This window comes from Rhipicephalus sanguineus, chromosome 4, assembly GCF_013339695.2.
Source record: "Rhipicephalus sanguineus isolate Rsan-2018 chromosome 4, BIME_Rsan_1.4, whole genome shotgun sequence".
Lineage (NCBI taxonomy): Eukaryota > Metazoa > Arthropoda > Arachnida > Ixodida > Ixodidae > Rhipicephalus > Rhipicephalus sanguineus.
In genome coordinates this window covers 85,338,540-85,357,351 of record NC_051179.1, presented here as the reverse complement: position 1 = coordinate 85,357,351, position 18,812 = coordinate 85,338,540, and the positions used below count along the sequence as shown (strand labels likewise).

At 47.1% G+C, this 18,812-nt stretch overlaps 1 protein-coding gene across 1 annotated transcript; it reads right to left on the bottom strand.

Moving 5' to 3' along the window:
• Positions 1-1,898: 1,898 nt before the first annotated feature.
• LOC119391366 (uncharacterized) lies at positions 1,899-16,919 on the bottom strand. Its single transcript, XM_049415260.1, has 7 exons — positions 16,845-16,919; positions 15,367-15,504; positions 13,331-13,480; positions 11,361-11,454; positions 8,254-8,722; positions 5,447-5,620; positions 1,899-2,362 (listed from the first exon to the last, which is right to left on the bottom strand). The coding sequence occupies exons 1-7, from the start codon at positions 16,867-16,869 to the stop codon at positions 2,177-2,179; spliced, it is 1,236 nt and encodes a 411-aa protein (XP_049271217.1). The 5' UTR covers positions 16,870-16,919; the 3' UTR covers positions 1,899-2,176.
• Between the last annotated feature and the right edge of the window lie 1,893 nt (positions 16,920-18,812).

Sequence of the window (18,812 nt, the reverse complement as noted above, 5' to 3'; positions counted from 1 at the left end):
ACGTAAGCGTCCGCCTCTCCTTTTTTTTTCTTTCTGTCGGGCTTTCTGTCCACAGCATTTTATTGCGTACGCTGCGGCGCGCCGCCTCTAGTCAGTGTATAAATAGTAGCTGACTCAGAGTGTGCGTAGTATGAACATAATCGCGTGCATTTATGATCGCGGATTCTTCGTGCATGTCAGCGGTTTTAATCGCAATAAGTTGATGAGGAATGTATCGCCGTCACTTCATCGATTGAGCTACTACCAAAGATATTAGACTGCACGAACTTTTCTGTACAGCTCATTATATCTGGAGAGGTGCAATGCTAAAACAAGCTCTGATATGGCAAGAGAGTAAAACAACCTTTCACTCTCTCGTGGGATGCAGGAGTGGAACAGGCACTTTGCTCTGTCTCGCCAGGAGGAGTGAAAGGCCTTTTCACTCCTCCTGGCAAAACAGAGTAAAGCGCCTCCCTGTAAGAGAGTATAATGAGATCTACGGGAATAACACAGCTCTTTAACTCTCACTGCAGGAGTTTCAGTTTTTAGAGTGCAATTTCAGTCGCACATAACCACTATAGGAGCTGCTTGGCACATACCAGCCAGGTTTGTTACAGGCAGCTTCTTCATTTCAATGGGCCGTGGGTGAGTAGTGGAGCTTGCCCAGTTCCTGTTGCATATACCCGCTATGAGCTGCATTACGCTCTGCAGGGATTAACCTCGATCGTAAACAGCTGCTTAGTTAAGAGTACTGCGCTTGCTGAAAGAACGTTTAAAAATTATAGAACCTCTTTTTGACACTCCGCTTTCAGAAAAAGACCGCGACGATACCGACGCCTCGCATGTCGGTTTAGCCATCATAGTTGAATGTGTAGCAAGCCAGGCTTTTGGCCTTGGAACGCCACTCGACGCAGTGTCAGTAGGGATATCCTCTTCAATTCAACTAGTCAATTCCTGCAAACATTCCATCCAGTGATCACCTCAACAAAATCAATTTCTATAGCCTCGTCCATCACAGGGGCATCTGTGCAAACGCGCGTTTCGTCAGTATCCACAGCACATACATTACAAGGAGAAAACATGGTTAACGTGTACAGAATATTTATAGCATCTGTGGGTGAGGCCTTCCCATGTTTATCAAGTAGTAATATGTTCCTGTTCTGGCGACAATACCCAGTCGCCACCGCGTGGCTATGCGGCTGACGTTCCGGTATATGTAGGGGGATCTGTGACCATGTAGTACGCACGCCTTGAATGCACGACCTCGTCAGGACGTAAATAGGATAGTCAAGGACGCATAGCCGTGTTCGTTATAACTTAAGGTCATATATTGGAGTGCGTTTACCGTGTGCCCGTTACGACAGCCACGTTCAGTGGTGTCAGCACCATACCTGCTTCGAAAACTGGGGTTTTTCGGCATTTTCCATTAGCACATCATGAATATAACCGCAATAATGGCTTTCTCGAGTATCACGCTTTAACTGCGTATGCCGTTTGCAATATCGCATATACTGTAGTATTTAGTATATTGATCTTTTCAACGATTATTAATAAAGTTAATTAACGCGACAGGGTTAAACAGCTCGTTTTCGCAGAATTTCCGGTGTCAGCATCGACGTCTTTGGTTGTGAGCAAAAAATCAGCGTTGTCCGTGATCGAAAAAATCGGAAAGATGCAAATAAAATTAATATCTGCGGTTCGAGTGAAAATCGAACCGAGGCCGTCTGCGTGGCAAGCAGGTGTTCTACCTCCATACTTTATCTATGTTAGTGCGTGCGTTTTACGAGCATTTGTCATCAAAGTTAAAAACAAAGGCTGCGCAGACGCATCTCAAATGCCGGCTTCTCAAGTTTAATCGTCTGAGCGCATGCGCTCGTTCCCTCTATGAAATACCACAAATAAGCCAACGCCATCCAGCTAGGTAAAGAAAAAATTAGCATTCATAAGGAACTATTGTCAGCGTGTAAACCTAACGTACCGCACATATCGCTCTCCAACTGCGAGATAAAAAAAATCTAAGAAAACGCGATAACAATCGTAGTCATAGTTCTTCCTGCGAGCACGTCATGGTTGTCAAAGCACGTTAAAAAATTATTTCAGTGTTCAGAATTCAAAAATAAACGCACGCCACCAGCGCACCAGTTCCGCAGAGTTCATTGACCTCCGATTTGTTGTCGTCTCTGCTGTCCTCAAGTGTTCATTCTGAACGCTTCCTGCTAATGATCGCCGAAGGCATCGACGTGTCTTCGCTGCCACTCTTCAGCGTCCTGTGTAGCGCTGCGTCGTCCATGACAGTGCGGACGCATGCTACCACGGGCGTTCCGAGCAGCGAGTCCAGGGAACTGCCGAAGGAACTCCACTGCAGGTTGGTCGCGTCGGCAGGCTTTGAGGGGTGTAGGAATGTCATATGAGTTACCGAACCATCTGAAATACTGCGTACGCAAGGTCAAACAATGACGTTTTAAGAGTCATGGCGAGCCTTCCAGCCTATTCTGACTAAGATACGGTAAACAGTACGTACATGAATAGGCGCAGAAAGACAACCACAAAGGAAGGGCACGAAAACTGGACGACGCGCGCCTTTCGCGTCCTTTCAAGTATGAGTACGAACCAACTCGCCCAACTTTCCGCAGTGCTAAAAAACAATACGACATCTATTCGTCGTTGCGACGCTGTTGCGTTGTTGGATATCTTTCCTTGATCTGAAAATCCACTGTCAATACATGTTTGTTTTTGACAAGGCAATGTTCCCATAGTAGGTGCAATTTTAATAGCGGGGTTGTTTAAGCACGGCAAACCCCCGTTCGCATTAGCGAAAACTATCATAATCATGCACAGCCTCTATTCTACGGCGCTCGCGTGGCTGTAACGCCATGTTATCCGCTTAGACTCGCCTCGTGATATATGATTGCCGGGCTAGAGGGGAGACACGACGGCGTCGCGTCTCCCTCTGACCCGGTTGTGGTGTGCCTTTAACAGCCGAGCTGTTAACCCTGCGTTCCCCGCTTACGCTCATCACGGCCGGGCTAGAGAGGATACTCGACGCGCGTCGCATTTCTTTCTGGCCCGGTTCCCCGCTTACGTTCGCCCCGTGAAATATCACGACCGGGCTACGTGGGAGACATGACCCGCGTCGCGTTTCCCTCTGGCCGGTTGCGGTGTGATTTTAACAGCGTATAGAGAAAGAGATAGAAAGAAAGAGGACGTGAGAAACAGCGAGAGAGAGAGAGGGTGGCAGGAAAAGCAAGAAAGATAAAAATAAAGCAAGAGTGAGGAAGACATTGAATGGAATAGATATACAGAGAAAGAAAGAAATAGAAGGAGACAGAGACAAAAAAGAGATAGAATAACTGAGTTAAATAAAAATAAAAAATAAGACACATAAAAATAAAGAAAAACAAGGAAGGCCGCCTAGCTCCGCTGTTGGTTGGAGCCTTGCGCTACTAGTGCAAGCTGCGCCAATCTTTTCAATGCTCAGGGAGTAATATTAATAAAGATTGTTGGGGTTTAACGTCCCAAAACCACGTTATCATTATGAGAGACGCCGTAGTGGAGGGCTCCGGAAATTTTGACCACCTGGGTTTCTTTAACGTGCGCGTAAATATAAGTACGCGGGCCTCTAGCATTTGCGCCTCCATTAAAAATGCGGCCACCGCGGTCGGGATTCAATCCCGCGACCTGCGGGTCAGCAGTCGAGCACCTTAGCCGCCAGACCACCGTGGCGGGTTTGCTCAGGCAGTGTTGATAATAAAATACACAAGCTGTCTCATTACAAACGCTAACGCATATCGCTTCCTTCGACGTGAACTTAATATTTATTGTTGGAGCACGGATTTGAACATCTGCCATTCTTACGCATGTGGAATTTACACGAGTAATGGTGACAACCTAAACTGTCGAACAGAATGCGCGAGGAATATGCAAGAAACAATTTATTCTGCTCAACAACGAATTTAGTTATCATAACAGATATGGCACTGTTGATGAAGATAGCCTCATCGTTGCTTTTTTCGACACAACCTTTAACTTACGTGACGCTCGCTCGTCCAGGGCTAAAATATACGCGCAACATTTCAGACCACTCATCCTCGTATTCTTGCCAGTTTCCCGGTGAATGTTCAAAACGTTTCTAGCGACGCATCCTGAACGACTACTTTTACACCTACAGCTTCCTCCCTTTGTTTCTTTTTCTTTCTTTCACATTTCTGTATTTTTGCTCTCTGTTTAATTCTCTCTCTTTTTATATTTATTTCTTTTACTATATTCATTTCTCTTTCTTTCCTGTCTTTGTCTCACCCTCTATTTATCGCTTGCTTCCTCTTTATTTTTCACTTTTTCCTCTCTCTATTTCTTTCATTCTCTTTCACTGATTCTCTGTTTCTTTTTCTTTCTGCATTTCTTTCACTCTATTTCTCTCTCTCATTCTTTCTGTGCTAAGCTTTACTCTCTCCCCTCCTCACCATCACATGTCTCCTTCTCCCCCTCACTTCCTTCTCCTACCGCTTTGCTATACGATACTATACAAGTCTATGCTATGTTCTGTCAGCGCGCCTGAATAGCCAAGTGGTTGCCTTCGGATCGTGAGTAAGCGGATTCGAATCCCGCCGCCGCCCGTCTGTGGCCTCCTTCTTTTAGTGGACCAGCGGTAATTGCTATTAGTCCAATTTCTGTGGCACATACACGTTCATAATGATGATAGATCTTGGGTCACGAGTCACGACAGACATTTTACGACAAGCTAGAACATCTTCGATGTTAAAACTCACAGGGTTCCTTATGAATTCACCTAAAACGACTCAAAGGCCATTTTCTTCTTCTTTTTCTTCTCATTTGATGTACTGAACATCCCGCTGGACCGTCAGAAAGCTTTGTGCACTTAACGTGGTTTTACACTGCCTCCAGGCTCGGAGGCATTGTAAGCTTTCTCTGCTTCGCCTGTTCTTGCACTGCCTCCGTGATCAGCCTACCTTTTAGCAAGTGACGATGAGATGGGGTGACATCATTATGTGATGTCACGTTAGGCGACGTCAAAACGACGTCACAAATTTTGGTGATCTGTGACGTCATGTGACGATGATTGCTTCCATCATTCATGCTGACGACGCCGCGCAAGGCCGCCGGATGGCAAAACTAATCTTTTTGGCGTTTTATTAGGCATCTAAGGCTTTCGGCTTAATAAAGCCTCAAATGATGAACATTTCCTGCGTTCGCTATAATAAACCTTGGTTCAGATAAATCGCCGTATTACATGACAGCGGAGCGGACACGGGAAATTTTCAGTTCCAAGGCTAAAAGCTTAGAAACTTCCGAGACATGCCAGTGGAAAATAGCGACTAATTATTTCATGAAACGGTGCTGCACATACTAAGCCGATTATATAGCAAGACGCTGCAGTTAGGTCTAGGGTTTTTAAATAACGGAGGTGATTGGGCTTCTGGCTGGTGTCATATGCATAGACCTGACTCACCTGGGCTGGTACGAACGGCTCGTGTTCACTTTCGTAGTACACCACCGTCATAGAAGACGTGGCAGGCTCAGCCGGGAAAACCACGTGCCTGGTGACTGCCTCGGCGCCCCGAGGTCGCTTGCGCCTTCTCGAAGATGTGGACAGCGCCGACGGCAGCTCACTCTCGACTCCGGACTGCAGCGCTCAAGAAGTGGCCAAGACCATCCAATCAGGTATGCATGGTACGGTGCTGGGCCACAACTGATTCATAGGCCTAAGAAATAACAATAATTACAGGGGTTTTACATCCTGGAACCATATGATATGATTATGAGGGACGATGTATTTGAGGGCTCCGGACAGTTCGACTGGGGTTCTTGAACGTGCACCTAAATTTTAGTACATGCTACTCCAGCATTTCGCCTCCAGCGATATGCGGCCGCCGCGGCCCGGATTCAATTCCGCGAGAACTAATTAAGCCTCGTTTTCTGGGTGAAGAAAAAAACACTGAATTTGTCAGCAGTAGCTTATTACGCTATGTCAAATCTTGCGGCTGTACGAGGCATAACCACGACATAATTGTGAGCCGCGCGATAAATTTTAGAGTCCGGACTAATTTTGACAACCTAAAGTTGTGTGATGTGCGCCTATAGACCTTCGTTCAAGCATACTTTGTATTCTTTTCTTAAGAAATGCGACCACGTTGTTCAAGGATCAAACCCGCAACACGTAACCGCTATGCTGCCAAGGCATAGGGGAGGGGTATATTGCTATAAACCGTACGAAAAAAATATGGCTCCAAGCAGATGAAGTGCACGCAAGTTCGCCCGCATTTAAACGCGCAAGCTTTTACACTTTAGTGCTTCAAAATAAATGTGCACGTTGGTTCAGTGATCCGTTTTGTTTCGTCTTTTTCAATTGTTCTCGCTTTTTAAAATTGAACTTCATTGCCTCATTTTTTTGTCGAACGCTTATGGGACCTAGAATACAAAACTCCTATATCCTCTTCAGACCCCGCGTGCATTAAAATGCACATTTGTATTTTCCCGGTTTTCGAAATTCACGCCACTATTAGAGCCAACATTCTTTGTGCAATCGCATTCTCTATCATGTGGTGCCATCTGGTCAGCAATACAGAAAGCATACTACAGCGGAAGCCCCGTTTTCCCGCTTTGAAACATGGCGTCATTCTCGTCTTCGACGTTCTGATCACGGCGTCCAAGTAATTCACAAATTGCTCAATAATCATCGTGTCCTATTTCTTAATTGTTGTTTAAATCTACTTAGGAAGGGTTTAGCGATAATTTCCGCACGTAATGTAACCCTAAGGGCGAGTATTTTTGTTATCACAAGCTGTTTTCTTCAAATGTGCATTATAATGCACACTCGGTCTCAATGGGTGCTTTTTCCTGCGTATGTTTGCCAATCTCATGCGGTTCGTTACTCTTTGGCAGTAAGCTTTTGCGTTTGTTTCACCTAGGAATCAGTGATAAAGAAACGTGTTCTTGAGTCAATGACCAGCAACGACACCTCGGACCTAGAATTCTCATACGATGAGGCTGTCCCTTCCCCATTACCTGTTGCCGAAAGACAGGTGTGGTGCAGAATTTGACAATAGGCAGTATTCGAATAGCGTACGCTAAGTTAGCGTTAGCGTTTGAGGCCCACTATTTCCGTCACTTAACGGGAGCCCGCAAGCAGAAGCGTACGACGCATGCGCAGTTGCGCGAAAAGCCAACGCAAGGCTTCGCATACTCTACTCGAAAGCTTCCTAATGAGTCACCACGGAAGCTGCTGAAAGCCAAAGTCGGGCCCATGCCTTCCGAGCCAAGAACTGCGCAAGCAAGCCACATTTCAGAGCTTGGGAACTAGGGATCCTCCTCGAGCTGCTGAAACCCAGTATATTCTCAACGCAGTAGGAGTGCGCACGGGGGGGGGGGTCAGCCGCCTCCCCTAGTCACCTAAGAGAAGGCGCAAAATCTGCCCCATCAGTTGACCCCCCTAGTCACCTAAGAGGGGGGGGGTGCAAAATCTGCCTCGTACATTGACTTAGTAGGGGGGGGGGGTGCTGCGATGAACCTTCACCCCCCCCTGATGGGGAACCCTGCGCACGCCTATGCTCAGCTCACAAAGTTCCGGTGCATCACGTGCAACATTGTTCTTTGCATCACATCTGCGCGAAACTTCTCCAGGCAGTTTCACAACAAATAAGCGCGCTTTTCGCGAGCAAATGTAAAATTTCGTTATAGTCGAGTGTCGTTCGTTTTCTGTGCATTGAGACCCAGTGTGCATTATAATGTACACACTGCTGTGCAAAAACTGTTTGCCGTACAGACGCAATTTTTTTCTGGTTTAATACAGCATGTGTGTGCATTCCAAAAATGTGTTTTGATTTCACCTGTGTGGCCACAAATTTGCTGAGGTCTCAGGAGGATATACCGCGCAATGCGTGAATTCACATTGAAGAGTCCCTTATGGACATATTGCAGAAGGAACATGCCACTACAGTATTTCTCATGGCCAACCCTGCAGTTTCGGGACGCTAAGTTCCAAACATGAAATATAGCCGTGCCTTTCGCGCCGACGCTGTCGCGTTACGGCCGAACCAGTTGCTGCGTCATCGTCGCAGCCGCGGAGCAGAGAAATCGCGATATTTAAGGTGATGTTAGACAGCCGTAAGGACTCCATGGCGAACTAGCTTACGTCCTTACCGATCGTGATGGTTGTATGCAGCTGGCCGTCGCGTCTATCCTTCAGAGCATTGTGGCAAGTATGCGGCACCGAAGCGCCATGGCGCGCCTGCAGCAAAATAGCCACATGTTACTCACGCTCGCCTCAGCCGTGCTGGGATTCGAGAACTCGGGGTGATCCGGCGGATCAGAAGACGTCGACTGTGCCGTTTCACCGTGTTCCTGCTGGACCGCCGATGGCGTCAACAGCAAGCTTTTCAGGTGTGGGTACTTGGCCTGCGCTTCCTCGCAGCTCAGCACTGGCCGCACAAAGGACTCGTCGGGTGCAGCGCGCAAGCCTCGCTGCTCGGTGAGCTGGCTGGTCGTTTCCGAAGAGTGGTCAGCGGCCACCGGCTGCCCTTTGAAATCGTAAGTAGACGTGCCGGCGTCACGAGACACGGGGCTGTCTGCCTGCTGTTGCGCCCCCACCGAGTCGGTGTTCTGCGACGACGTTGCCTTATGAATCGACAAGGTTCGGTCAACGACGCTGGCTTGGGACAATACTGCAAGCGTCGTCGTAGACTGCTTGCCGCCTTCGTAGTACTTCGTCCAACGCGTGGCGATGTTCCTGCAACGGTCGTGGTTTAGTTCTCAACACGTGAAGCCAACAAGCACGGTACTCACGGATATAATACGCCCAGAGCGCGTGGCCGCCGGTACATGCAGCGCCGCTCGTGCGTGCTCATGGATCCAAGGTGTTTCATTGTGGTGTATAGCGAGGGGGAGAACATCTACGCAGCAGAATTGCACCTTCCCGTCGCCAACTAGCCGGCCTGTAGTTCACCACACTGCCAGCGAGGCGCTTCCAGGTTGTCGCGCTTTCGTATGCCGACCGAAATGACTCACCGGTGCACGCGCTTTGGCAATACGGCACGCATGCTGTGCAAGTGAGACAAATGATTCTCCTACGAGATGGCGCCTTACATGCGTTCGTTGACGCTACATCGACCGGTGCTTGCAACAAGAGGCAGATCGGGCGCGTCAAATGTAGGCGAAGGAAGGTGGTAGAACCCAGACACTATTTCACTTCACTACGATTGATAACCGCGACGTTAGCGAGCCCTGCACTTGAATGTTGGCGGAATGTACTGCTTACATTCGCGCTGTAAGGCGCAATCTTTTAGCTGAATCCTGCGTCTTACTTTCACAGCATGCGTGCGGCGTCGCCAAAGCACGTGTAATGAGAGCATCCTCTGCTCGCTCCTCAATATATGAGGCGCGCACCGGCGAGCCATTGCGGTTAGCATACGAAAGCACACCAGCTTTGCAGCGCCACACTGCCACTGTAGTTAACTACAGACCGGTTTGTTGGCGACCGGAAGGAGCAATTCTGCTGCGTAGATATTCTCTCCCTCGCTCTATATCACAATGAAACATCTTGCTTCCATGAGCACCCTCTAGTGGCTCTGCATGTACCGGCGGCTACGCGCTCCGAGAGTCCTCTTTCAATCCGTGAGTACTGTATAGTGAATGCAGATAGAGCAGAATGCCAATGAAACGTTAATTAAACGTTATCTGAAATTTAACAACCATAAAGCGTTGGTTCGGTAGGAAAAGAATTAGAAGTCATCCGAGGACACGAAAGTTTGGAGTAGGTGGTAGGTGCTCAAAGCTTGAAGTAACGCATAACATAAGCGGGACCTATAAGGCCAGTGACAAGTTAGCGCGTACACTGGTTGCCTCTGTCCTTAAACCTGTTTAGTTTGTTTTGCACTGTGCAAATTTTTTAGAAGCCAACTGATAGGGCACGGACTGTATGTGCAGATACAAATTGTAAACACCAACCTGTAGTAAAATTAAGCTACATGACGCTTGGTAGTATAAGGTGGATTTCTGCAATGCTGCGCAGAACGTGTAGAATTTAAACATGGCAGAAAATCACGTATATTTAGAACTCGCAGTATCTAATCAGAAGAGATCTTTATATTTAGCAGCGGACCCATGAGTAGAATCAGGCTATTCAAGAAGCACGTTTTACAGCGAAAGCTGTTATGAGATCACAAAAAGGGCTGTTGTTGGCGGCGTAGTTGTCCGCCGCCGCCGCCTCCAGTGTCCGTAACCACAATCGCTCGAAATAAGAAAAAAAACGAAATAAGAAAAAAAATTCAAGGATGGAACGAGGTTCGAACCTGGGCCCTCTGCGTGGGAGCCCAGTATTCCACCTCAGAGCCATTCCGGTGCTTGAAACTGCTTTGCAAAAAGACCCTATACAGGCTTCATGTCAGGAGGGAACGACATTAACATATGTAATGTAGCGTGGTAGAAGAGTAAAATAACAACCAAATTTCACACAACGCGAATTCTGTAACCAGGCGTCACACTATGCGAAGTGCTCAACGAGTGGGTTGTTGAATGCTACCAACCCATTACAAAGGGCCCTGCCATAATTCTTCATCGTCATCAGCCACAGCATCAACAAAGTGCACATAATGCCTTACAGGTGTTTAGCAGGTACCACGGTTCTGGGCAGAATGACGAAAAAATTGCATAGTGTCTGCTTCCCTACTTCCCAAAAATTATGATTTATAGCGTAGTGAGTTCCTCACAAGTGACTTTTATTGGTTGCCAAGGAAGCCCGTAAGGCTCCCATGATCCATTTCCTCAGGGTTACAATAAAGTTAATTCCCTCTCTCTATCTCTTTCTCACGTTAGCCTATGTCATAAAGTGTGATGGGAGAGTGAAATAACGACCGGTAGTCACACAATGCGAGTTACGTAACAAGTGGGTCCTTTAGAGCTTCCAACCCATTACAAAAGGCTCAGTCATAATTCTTCATCGTCATGAGCTGTCGCATCAAGAAACTGCACATAGTGCCTTACAGATGGTACCTCGCTTCTCCGCAGAATGACGAGTTATGTCGTGGTGGGTGCTTCCGAACTTCTCAAAAATTATGATTTGTGGCGTAGTGGGTACGTTGCTAGTGTACTTCAATTAGTAGCCACAAGAGAATTTATAACGGGCTCTAGAAATGCCGCTCTTCGAGCTTTCGCGGTGACTATGCTGCGCGTTGCGCGCAGGCCTGGCGTTTTTTTTAGTCTTGGCAGATAGAGGTGCGTCTAGTGTCGATTGATTGGCGTATGCACAATGATATATGCAGAATTTCTTGATGACAGTCCACAAAGTGCAAAATACTGCTCCTTTTTAGACACAAACTCGAAGCTTGAAGTGTGCCCAGCAACAGCTGCAGCAACAAAGAGCAGCCAACCTGTGAACGAGGATGCAGAGGCAGCACACGAACAGTATGATCAGCCCAGCGCCAGAAACCAGCACAAGAAGACTCATCCAGTGGGTCGCGGGCGCTGGGGAGAGGAACCACAGGAATTGTGAGAAGCATTACAAGTAGAATACTCTCGAAATCCAATGTGCGGCGAAAGTACGGTTTTGCGAGTAGATAGTAAGAAAGCACGAAGGTATAGACCCAGCGACCTTGTAACTCTTGCACTTGTAACAATTTTAAGAAGAAAACTCATTTTTTGTTTCACTTGACATATGTCAAGTGAGGCTGGATACTTTCTAAGTTACAGGTACTCACTCTCTCCGTGACCTTTAGCGCGGCTAAGTTGTTAAAGGGCCAGTATACAGGCGCCGACGTTTTTTTTGTTTCTACCAGACGAGCTCGGTAATTCGTGTAGACAGCCGCGGCGATCACATTTCATGAATATCACAGCGCGTCGCGCCGCGCAGGCGCTCCATTTCGAAAAACAATTCCCGCGCCCCTCTCCAGAGCCTGTCCAATCTGACTCATAAGAACAGTGACGTAATCTTGCTGACGGGCAATATTACATCGCACTGACTTCGTCTATTGGTCCTCTGCACTACGTAACGGCGCCTTGGCCCTGCGGCGATGAGGTTTTGGCCATGAATTTACCGTGCTTCTTCACCGCGCCTTGGGGGTCCATGGCGCCGCTCTGACACGAGTGACACGCGGAGGACGCCTTTGCTCGGTCGTTGGCTGTGTGCTGATGACGTAATGACACGCTGCCGAAGTGGGTGTAGTCACGACAGCGGGCTACGCCTACCCCTCTTGGCTGTAGAAAAGGGTGGAAAAGCCGAGCGAGAAACCAAAGCCAGCCGAAGCGGCTTGTTCTACGCACTGTAACTTCCTTACTACAACACGTATTCGTAAAATTCGTGCGGCAGCACGTTCACACCGTACAAGTGCGCAGTTATCGCTTCATCACATATTTTGGAGTGGGCGTTTGTTTACTGAAGTACAGGTTGGAACGGTGGATGGAGACACAAGGTGCTATAGAGGTTTTGTGAACCAACAGGAATAAGTGCTTCAGAGAGACTGGCCAAAGTTTAGATAGGTAGACATATGATCATCGAAGGCTCCTCATCATCCTGGGATTTCTTCTTTGAAAGGGTTAGCCACTGACGTCGCCACGTGGTGTTCCTTTCGGTACTTGTACCGAAAGGAACACCACTTGAAGAAATGAACACCTCGGTACTTGTACAGAGAGGAACACCGCGTCATGTGTCATCAGTGACTAACCCTTCCATGGAAGATGAGGCGCCTGTGACGTAGATAGGTGCACCAATAAAAATTCCGGCAAATCTCACGCATTGGGGGAATCGATTTGATGCGAAGCAGCCAGCGAGTAGCTGCCTGTGTTTCACTTCTTGTTCGTTTGTTTGGAGGCAAGCGTTACAAGGTGGGTCGACGTCTTTGCGTGAATGCAAGACGAATTACAGGTTTCTGTACTCGCATAATATGGTCGCATAACTGGGATTGTTCAGTACGTGCCGGGTCGATTCTGAAACAGATAGAGCCGACACTCACGTGCTGCTGACTAGTTCGCAGAGTACAGACAGAATTGATTGAACCTGGTTTTGCGCATACAGAGCCAGGATAGTATCAGTGACTTGCATTTACAGAATTGTAGCCATCATCTGGTATAGTAGTACGAGAGGTAGTATTACGACGGGAAGGAAACTTCATGAAGTCACATAAACGTTTTCAGTAAATCCCATGCGAGTTCTCTCACTGCGCTGGCACAGAGAGCAAGAATGTTCCGGCCACGTCGTCGTTGACTATAAAGCAGTTAACCGACACAGCGAATACAATGCGTTTGCGTCATCGTAGCCTCTGTTTTGTAGTAGGAGCACATCAAGTGCGTCCATGAGATTACGTCCAAGATATTACGTAAATGTGAATATTTTCCCTATACACACTTGTGGCGTGGATGACGGTGCAGTTGTGCTCGTCCCAGGGTCGGAATCCCGGCGGACAGCTGCACTGTCCGGCCAGGCACAGCGCCGAGGACGAACAGTTGGCGTCGGCAGTGCACGCCGCTCCCAGAGAAGGCGGCAGCAAGGCAGCGGCTGCCATGCGGTGGGCGTGAACAAAAACACGAAATTCGGGCAAGTGGTTGGAAATCCATCGCACATGTCATTGTCCCCGTGTTGGAGACAACTAGAAAAGCGAAAAGCTGCATCTTGATAAGGTATTCTTCTCAGAGCGTTTCTGGGCTTTGCGAAGCAAAAATGGTTCTTGAGAACGCGATGTTGGATGCCGTATAAAAATTTGTCCCGTTCTGACACCTAGAAAATATTTTAGCAGAACAGTCATTTGGGCTAGTTGGTAACGATTCACCTTAAATTAAAAAAAAAAGATGGTGCGCAGTACAGAGCAGGGACAAAAGAAGAGAACGGCACAGCGCCTGCATAGAGAAAAAAAGCCGAACGCTATAAAACCTTTGACGTGAAATGTTCCACGCATGATAAGTTGCGCCATGTCTTTGAGGCACGTGTTTCCTTTGTACTTTCGCTCTTGATAAACTATTGCGTCAATATTCAAGCACCGTTCTACACCGTGCTATCTGTGAAATGCATAAACATCCAACAAGCGAAAGCGCATGAAAAGAAAAGTTAGTGCGCAATGGCCTCGTTCGTTTCTTGTTTAATTGCGAATGTCCGCTTGTGCGTGCACGTGTGCAGCGCATAAGTACTTCAGTTATGCAACACTAACCAACCAGTGTAGATGCAATTTTAAACGATGCATTTGTGGCTTTGCTTTTACTGGCATAATCAGAGCTCTGCACCACGTCAGTGCCATCGCCACGACACAAAATTTACGATATAAAACTGAGCAGGTCATCTCAGGCCACATGAAAAGAAATTACGGTAGGCAACTTACGTTCATTAAGCAAGGCAGACGTTCAGGAGAAGACGGAGGCTCTAAGAGTTAGAAAATCCTTGATGACGAGTGCTCTTGTCTTCTTCAAGGCAACGAGCCATTTGCAGCCTTGAAGAATGCAAGACCACTTGTTGAAACGTTGGCTCTAGCGACACTCTCTGTTTCAGGATCTTTTTCATTTTTTTATGTTGCACAAACAAGCCATATATCCTTTTTCAAAAGGGCAAGTGAATGTTTCAATCTTAGCATGTGATATTTTTGGCTCTAAAGAAGTGGACGGGCGAGAATACAGGGGGATCTGTGTTCCAGAAGTACGTATGACCACCCCTTCAACAGTGAATGGGCTAGGGAGTTGCGCAGGACGTTTCTGTTGAACGCAGTAAGATGACGGTACCCTTATGAAAAAAAAGAAAAAAAAAGATCTTGCGTTCTAATTGTTCGTATGGTGAAGCATGAGCCGATCTCGATGCTTGGTGTATCGTCAACGAAGCCGGCTGACCAACAGCAAACATTATTTAGGAACTGAAAATCTCGTCAGTTCGGCCGTAAGTAAGCGCCAGGGGGAGCCGTTAGCCCATCGTGTAGAGCAATAGCAACAGTACTCCGCCTCGTCGGTACGGTGGTTATGGTGCTCGGCTGCTGACCAGAAAGTCGCGGGTTCGATCACGGCCGCAGTGGTCGAATTGTCATGGAGGCGAAATGCTAGAGGCCCGTGTACTTGCCGAAGGTAGCGATGCGGGCTTGTTGGTCTGTCATGGTTCTTGGATGTGGGCGCGAAAAGACAAGGACGAAGGGAAGAAGTGTGTGTGTCTTCTTCCCTTCCTCCTTGTCTTTTCGCGCCCACATCCAAGAACCGTGTACTTGCGACGTCAGTGCGCGTTAAAGAACACCATATGGTCGAAATTTTCCGGAGCCCTCCACTACAGCGTGCCTCAAAATCATATGTTGGTTTTGTCGTGTAAAACGCCAGATTATTATTATTATTATTATTATTATTATTATTATTATTATTATTATTATTATTATTATTATTATTATTATTATTATTATTACTATTATTATTATCTCCCACCTGTGGAGTTGCAAAGCCCGCCGTCAGTCATCGGTTCGCCGGGGGATGACGGACAGATGCACAGGTGGTCGGAACAAGCCAGGATTGGGTCGATGACCGCGCATTGCTCCGTCGAGTTGCAAGTGCGCTCAGGCGACGCTGTGCGATGCAGAATGGTGCGGTCACGCGTCTTGGTATCCTTAACAGCACTTGTGTATGTATGTATGTATGTATGTATGTATGTATGTATGTATGTATGTGTCACGGCTGAGTGTATTCTAGATCAAAATTCTCGAACACAGGGGGTTCCTTGAACAAGCTGGGAAAAGAAGCTCCACTCGGATCGTGCTGTAGTCATTTTTAAACGCCTGTGTGACTGAGGTTTCTTACATAAAGGATGACCGATTTGGACTTCATGCTGTGAAGTAAGAGTAGCGGAATTCTTATCGCGTCCCTTCACTAAGGAAGAACTTCTAATACTATACTATACTGCGCCCGATAATTACAGTCGCCTCACTTACATCGAACATGAAATGAAATTTACCTCTGTATGTAGACGAAAGCCAAGACGACGCAGCTGATTGCATCGTTTTCACATACAAGCGCAGGTGAAAGCTATTTTAGCTTTCACCTGTGGATTTAAGCGGATAGCTATTTTTACTCGCCCATTTTATTTGAGCCGTTCGTGCAAGAAGATGCCGCTGTCCATTCGCCTACGCCGCGCATCTCGACAAAGCCCAGTTTTGTGGTGTTAGCAAAGTACCTCCAGGACCACGAACTTTGAAGGCAATCAAGCATACCGAAGTTTGCACATTCGTTATTGTGGCCTTCTTAGCACTCAGATTTGGGCACAGATAATTTTATATACTGCAGAGTTATATTTACTTCTCTAGCGTTTGTCAATATAAAAAGAAAGCTATTGAAGATAATTTCTTGAGCAGGCCTAGACGCTGCAACGACAAAAATTACAATTACGAGGGTCTGGTTCTGGCAGACTTGATGCCTTCAGGTAGTATGCGAGGGATTATTAGTCAGCTGCCAGCTCGTAAAAAGATCACGTGCTACGTGACGCCAACAGGCATAAAAAAAGAGTGTTCCACACTCGCCGTCATGGCTGCACTCGGTGCTGACTAACACTTCTAGGTTTAAATGCACGTAGATACCCCATAAAGTGGACGAGAGGATGACCGACGCCGTAGCTCAGTGGTAGAGCATCGGACGCGTTATTCGAAGGTCGCAGGTTCGGTCCCTGCCGGCAGCAAGTTATCTTTTCGTCCACTTTACTTTCTTCACATTTATATTCTAATTACTACATATAACACCCCCTATAGTTTCCTTGGCATTATTGTCTGTTACGTTTCATTAATATTGTGTTTAACAGAGGAAAACGAGCCCTTAAAAGTCGCCGTCTTTCCTTCTTTCTGTAGATCGTTGCATGCCGCATTTATGCTTCTTTTCGTTACTTTTGCCAGACATTATCACTATACGTGCCTACTTACGTGTGCTGCGTGTTGCATTAAGCATCGCTGTCACGGACTGGTGCGTCCTGTCAGCGCACCAACACGAGCAGGTGGGAAGCTGTACACAAATCGTGAAAAGAAGAAGCGCTTCAATGTACGCAATTGCAGTTGAACTCGCAGTAATGTATAGTGGTCCCGGTGTAGCGCGTCTATGCGATTGGACAATTATAGTACACTCTTAATGAGGTCCTGGCTAAATTCTGGCTATATCCAAGAAACCAGACGAAAAATGTTCGGTTTCCTGGCTATATCTAGTACATTAAGCGGGACCTAATGAGTGTGCAGCAGAGGGCTGTTCTATTTTTCTTGAATTGTGTGCATATGCAGCGAATACAAAATGAACAAACAAAAACTTGAACAGGATTCACAAAATATACGGTGAGTGTTCAGACAAGGAAAATGGTAAATAAAGTAGACAAAAACAACTCTATGTATATGCCAGCCGAAGAAGCATATTGTGTATTACGCATTTGATGCTTTACCAGTTCATGCATTGCCACTACAGCGGTGGCTGTCACACGCCCCATTTTACTTGGATCTTACTGTACTCGTACCCAGGTGCTGGTCAGGGCCACAGTGGCGAAGTCGCGTGAAACATTCATTTAATTCCAGACGTCACGTACGCCTGACCCACCGTGACACCTGGACTAATAACTGCGTGGTTGATATAAAAAATGCCCATATGTGTGCTATCCCATACAAGTTACACGCAGCTTTTCCGAACGCGTCTTTTACGCGCCGATACTTGCCTTTATCACTTGTATATCTGCTGCGGAGACGAAGCGAAATGGCTTTACTACTGCAGACACCGCGGCAAGCACTTTCTTCTTCTTCTTCTCCTTCTTCTTCTTCACCTCAGCATGATGGCACGCACCCAGTAGATGGTATAGATCTATAGGCTAACTCTACCGGACTGCTACACCGATTGCGTACCTTACACCAAGAGGAGGGCGAAGCTCAAAGAAAGATGGAAAGAAGAGCGGAGAGAAAAGCCGGTGCGTGTGACGAAAAAAAAGAAAGAATAGGAGAATAGGTGTGGAGCGGCAGTACGATAGCTTATCCTATAGGCCACTGCCACGCAAAAAGTCCAATAAGTCCTTTCTTGATTTCTGGTGCGATGGCAGCTGAGGTAGACATTGTAGCACTGACTGTTTCGGCAGGAGCCTGTCGTCATGGCTGGTGAATACAGCAGCTAGCGGAAGTCTGTGCGTGCTGTAGCGAGGACAGCGACAAAGAACGTGTCCTGTAGTTTCATCGCTGCCGCAGTGGTTCCAAGCAGCAGTCTTCCACGCCGATTCGCCAGGCAATAGATTTGGAAAAAAGTGACACCAAGCCACAGTCGTCAAAACACCGTTGGCTGAAGTCGAAAGAGTCCGCGCGGGGGCCGAAGTCGACGTGAAGGGTCACGTTGGTGCAGTCGTGTGCGCTGTGAACTTGATGCGCTCCACAAGGACTTTATGTCTTCATTCGTAAGCTCGCGAATTTTCATTGCAGCATCCGTTCTTGAGACATGACATCACGAGCACACGTACACGATTCGCCTAACGAAACCACAGCACTACGTAGAGACAATGACAGAACATATATGTTGTGATATGATATAGTGAAATGACGGCTAGGAACTTCGTATCCAGGCACCTAGTAAGCCGGAATTGCTGTGATATAAAGCTATTACAGTATTAACACGAAAGTGTCTTATGCCGAAATCTACCAGGACTTCACTGACATCATTTCCGTCACGGATGTGACGTACAGACGACAAAGGAAAACCAGGAGAAAATGTTTTGCTGATTTCGATGACCTGTGAACAAAATGTCAGCTAACGTTGCTACTTGAAAGAAAGCCTTTCATATATCTGAGATATGGGTCATTTCTGAAAGGGATTTGACGTAAGGCTTGAATGACTGAAACGTTGAGAGTCGCGTCTGTGTAGCTTGCCGGAACGAA

What these genes read in the sequence shown, in the direction of transcription:
- LOC119391366 (XM_049415260.1), bottom strand. Translation starts at nt 16,869, where the DNA reads ATGCTTAATGCAACACGCAGCACAC. An exon ending in CGGGCTTTGCAACTCCACAG is followed by an intron (nt 13,481 to 15,366) that starts GTGGGAGATAAT and finishes ACCGCATGGCAG; the next exon opens with CCGCTGCCTTGCTGCCGCCT. An exon ending in CTCTGCATCCTCGTTCACAG is followed by an intron (nt 8,723 to 11,360) that starts GTTGGCTGCTCT and finishes CGACCGTTGCAG; the next exon opens with GAACATCGCCACGCGTTGGA.